The sequence below is a fragment of the Vulpes lagopus genome, chromosome X (assembly GCF_018345385.1).
Source record: "Vulpes lagopus strain Blue_001 chromosome X, ASM1834538v1, whole genome shotgun sequence".
NCBI classification, from domain to species: domain Eukaryota; kingdom Metazoa; phylum Chordata; class Mammalia; order Carnivora; family Canidae; genus Vulpes; species Vulpes lagopus.
In genome coordinates, this window is record NC_054848.1 from 83638606 (window position 1) to 83643665 (window position 5060).

At 42.7% G+C, this 5060-nt stretch overlaps 1 protein-coding gene and 1 non-coding gene across 2 annotated transcripts; both read left to right on the plus strand.

Annotated features, from left to right (window-relative positions):
• The first annotated feature begins 1586 nt into the window (after positions 1-1586).
• LOC121483651 lies at positions 1587-1689 on the plus strand. Its single transcript, XR_005985779.1, has one exon. It is a non-coding gene; the product is annotated as a U6 spliceosomal RNA (small nuclear RNA).
• Positions 1690-3587: 1898 nt separating this feature from the next.
• LOC121483449 (60S ribosomal protein L32-like) lies at positions 3588-4001 on the plus strand. The gene has a single exon (XM_041742003.1). It carries the CDS (start codon positions 3618-3620, stop codon positions 3999-4001), a length of 384 nt encoding a protein of 127 aa, XP_041597937.1. The 5' UTR covers positions 3588-3617.
• The last annotated feature ends 1059 nt before the right edge of the window (positions 4002-5060 follow it).

Here is a 5060-nt window from a genome sequence, read left to right on the forward strand (position 1 = left end):
TTGTCCCCCTTTTAGGACCCCTAAATGAGAGGTATTCTAGCACCCCTCATTTAGCTTCCATCCAGATGCTGAGTTTGTTCTCAATCAATGGTCTCCTAATCTCACCAAAAAAGAGTAACTCATAACATCCCTAAGCACTGGGTTGTAAACTGAGTTCCCCAGGGTCCCAGGGTTCTGAGATGATGCTTTAGGAGCTGCTGTGGCAGACAAGTAGGGAAGGCTGAGCAGGTGGGCTCTGGAATCCCCAGTTTTGCTAAACAGATAAATTATATTTGTGTCTGTTATACATACAGGTTGCTAGGAAAAGGTCCAGCTTCTTTATTATTTTTTTAAAGATTTACTTATTAAAAAAAAATAAAGATTTACTTATTTATTTTAGAGAGGGACAGAGAGAGAGCACGAGAGTGAGGGCGGGAAGGGGCAGAGGGAGATGGAGAGAGAAACTTTAGCAGACTCCTGGCTGAGCTCCCAGCACCGCATGGGGCTCTATCTTAAGACCCTGATATCAAGATCTGAGCTGAAACCGAGAGTCAGATGCTTCACCACCTGAGCCATCCAGGGCCCCCCGTCCAGCTTCTTTAAACACACACGCGCACACACACACACACACACACTCACACACACACTCACACACACACACACACACAAAACTAAAATTGTTACCTTAAGGTGTTACTCCTTCTGGGAGGGAATGGAGTCTGGAGTCTGGGAGCTACAAGTTAGGGTCCAGGATGAGGCAGCCTGCATATGATTCCGGTTTCATCATGGCAGTGGCCTTGGGAAAATGACTGAGAATTCTCTGAAATTGAGATTTTGGTCATTTTCAAATTACAAAAAATTCTTGGTTCCCTTATATGGTTGCCATGAGTATCAGATGCACTGATAGTATATGAAGGGCTTTGTATAATGCCTGCCATATCAAAAGGACAAAGTAAATGTTAGCTATTATTAGCTACATTTCTCTTTTTTTAATAGAGATGTAGTGAAATGATGGGACACCTGCACCCCAACGTTCATAGCAGCAATGTCCACAATAGCCAAACCGTGGAAGGAACCACGGTTCATCCATTCATCCTTTAACAGATGAATGAATAAAGAAGATGTGGTATATGTATACAATGGAATATTCCTGAGCCATCAGAAAGGATGAATACCTACCATTTGCTTCAACATGGATGGAACTAGAGGGCACTATGCTGAGTGAAGTAAGTCAATGGAGAAAGACAATTATTATATTGTTTCAGTCATATGTGGAATATAATAAATAGTGAAAGGGACTATAACGGAAAGGAAGGAAACCGAGTGGGGAAAAATTAGAGAGGAAGACAAACCATGAGAGACTCCTAACTCTGGGAAACAAACAAAGGGTGGCAGAAGGGGAGGTGGGTGGGGGGATGGGGTAACTGTGTGATGGGTACTGAGGAGGGCACTGGATGGGATGAGCACTGGGTGTTATACTATATGTGGCAAGTTAAATTTAAATAAAATATTAAAAAATAAAAAATAAAAAAAATTGAATTTAGATTTTAAAAATTAGCTACATTTCTTAAAGTATTCTAGAACCTTACTATTCAAAGCATGGTCCAGTGCTCACCCTGGCAGCACATATACTAAAATTGGAACAAGACAGGATTAGCATGGCCCCTGCTTAAGGATGATATGCAAACTTGTGAAGCATTCCATATTTAAAAACAAAACAAAACACAAAGTGTGGTCCATAGACCAACATCACCAGCATCCCCTAGGAGCATGTTAGAAATGCAGAGTCTCAGGCTGAAATACAGACCTACAGCATCAGACTCTGTACCTTAACAATATCCACAGGTGATTCATATGCACATGACAGTTCGAGAAACACTAGTTTAGAAGACATTCAAGACCAAAAGAATAGATAGAGGCTATGTGTTTCCTGGTACCCCTGGTGTGGAAAATTTGCTCATCTTTCAAGGCACAGTTCAAGCATTTCTTCCTCAGTGCAACCTTTTCTGACCCACCTATCCCACCACCCCACCCTCCTGGAACTGAACACTTCTCCCTTTGTCCTCTTCTTGACTTTGAACTGACTTCTATATCATAGTGCCAAAACACATACAGCAGAGTTGGAATGTATACCCAGCAACTCAGATGTGCAAAAATGCTCTCTAGAGCTGAGCTAAACTACCCCCAGGAGCTTCCCATCCTGCTGGGCAGAGAGGGGAGGAAATGCAGACACACAATTCATTGTGTCAGTTGAAAGAATCTGCTGGAAAGAATCTGGATAAATGCTGAGTCTTGCATATTTTAACTTCATTTTTCCTCCCTTACAAAACACTGGGTGTGGAAGCAGTGGGTTGAAGACAAGAGGGCCTTGGATCCACGCTCCTTCTTCTGGGTACTCACTATTTTCGGCTATGGAATGTCTGGTGTGGAACAGTCACTACAACCCTGTGCTAATATGTCTACTGAAGTGCAGTGGATCCCTTCTGGCCTTTTAGGGACTTCATTGGTTGTACCTGTTGTTAAATCCATAGCCCTAGCTATTTGTTTCTGTTTGCAAAGCCCCCTGATTTTGTAACCTCTTCATCCCAAACATAGGCCTCTGGTGGCCCACTAGGGGCTCCCTACTCCTTCGAACCTTGGATGTTCTACATGCCACATGGCCAGCTATGAAGAAACAAGTGTTACATCAGGCCCATGAACTTAGAGACTTGCCACACCTGTTGCTGTCCTACCATCTGGATGCCAGATTGCTCCAGCACCAAGGTAAATGCAGGTTGTCTCCAAGGGGGATTCACATCTTCCCAGTTTGTTCTGGCTGAGGAACTCCCCTCACTGCTTTGGGGGTTTCTACCCAGTCCCTCTGGCATCTGTCCACTTGCTACTCTCCTTCTCTACTGTCTTTTACAGTTCCACATCTCTTCACTTCCTAAGCAGGTGGAACCTTCCTTTGCATCCCAGACTGAGTTAATCACATCTTACATAATCACATCTTATATATAGTAAAACCCCATGCTTTGCTTTGAATATGTAAAGGGAGCTGTTGGTGTTTGCAAATTCTTTTTTTCCCTGATGAAACCTCATTCCTAAAATTATTATCTAACTGAGGTTCTTCGCCAGAACACAGTGACCTCCTTCATCACTCTGATGGCCCCTTATGGGTCCCTTCTCTCAATAATATGCTTAAATAGGTAAAATAAAGTGCATAGGATTACAAAGAAAGCCAATGATACTAAAACACAATTATCAAAATATATTTTTAAAAATAGTGATAGAATAGCACCTGTGCCTCTTTGTGAATGGCTTAAATGATAAGATCTAGTGTCAGATCGAGTAACCACCACAATTTCAAACTAATAATGAGGGTCATTAATATTTTGAAAGAACTATTACATTATTAATATGACAGGAAAGTGTCTGTGATAGCTACTGATGGCCAAGTCACAGCTATGGCTAATATGGTCTTTTGCCTACATCTATAATGAAAGTCAAAGCTAATTTTTGGAAAGAGATTAATAAACATCAAGATGAACTTTGTCCTTTGTCTACTTTATTTAGCTGGGGATCTCATGTTTAAAAACAATGCGGTTCTCTTCCTCAGTGCTGCCTGCGGAGGTGGCAGCCATCGATTGCTGGGCATCATGGCTGCCCTCAGACCTCTGGTGAAGCCCAAGATCATTAAAAAGAGGACCAAGAAGTTCATCCGGCACCAGTCAGACCAATATGTCAAAATTAAGCGCAACTGGTGGAAACCCAGAGGCATTGACAATAGGATACGCAGAAGATTCAAGGGCCAGATCTTGATGCCCAACATTGGTTACGGGAGCAACAAGAAAACAAAGCACATGCTGCCCAGTGGCTTCTGGAAGTTCCTAGTCCACAACGTCAAGGAGCTTGAAGTGCTGCTGATGTGCAACAAATCTTATTGTGCAGAGATTGCTCATAATGTATCCTCCAAGAACCGCTGTGGAAAGAGCAGCCCAGCTGGCCATCAGAGTCACCAATCCCAATGCCAGGCTGCGTAGCAAAGAAAATGAATAGACAGCTTATGTGCATGTCATATTTGCGTTAATAAAACCATAAAAGTACAAAAAAATAAAAATAATAAAAATAAAAACAATGTGGCTACAGGCTAAAAACCCAAAGCCTAAGTCAGAGCTAAGTAATGACTTCTTGTTCTAGCTGATATCCACTCTCACTCACAGATTTGGTGACTCTTGGGGCATCAAGATTTGCAGAGAATGAAAGATATGTCAGTGTAACACTTTTCAAATGGCTATAGTCATTACACTATTTTGTCAGCACTGATTTGTTTCCATATATCCTTCACCAGGACTGTAAGCCCTGGGAGGGCAGGGACTGTGTTTTAGTTAGTGTTGTCTCTGAGGAACTAACCCAAAACATGGCAGGAGATCACTAACACATGAAGGAGCAAACCGACAAGCATTGCTGGCAAATATGCAGGACATAGTAGCCTGCTTAGCCATTCATCACTCACTATGCAGCTCCTCTTCACACTGCAACTGTTGCAAGCTCATCATCAAAGACTTGGTCATTCATTTCAATTCCAGTGCACTTCAACACTCAGCTCTTCTGTCTTCCCTTCACTGTACAGGCACAGGCACACACACACACATCATAGGAGGTGGAGTCACTCGCTAACTGCCAACAATCCCCACAAGACACAAGTTGTGTCTTGATCACTGAGGTTCATATTCCATGAATATGATGTGATTCTGATTGTGCATCTGATTATGATGCTATTACTATGCTCCAGCTATGGATCACATAGCTGGGGATAGAGAGGCTAGTAAGCCAGATGCGGTCCACACTCCTCTGCCATGGAGCTTACAGTTTAGGGCAGTAACCTTTGAATTGTGTTCTACACCCTCTTGGTTTCATGGGTAGTCCTCAGAGCCTGATGCAGGGGGGGACAAAGCTGTCAGAGGTCTAGGGCCCCTTCCCTATGTTGTCCAGAGTAACTACACTTTGGATCTATTTCATACATTGAGGTTCACTTTTAGAAGCCATTTCATAGCCAAGAAATATTTGAAAACCACTGCCCCAGTCAATCGAAATGCCTC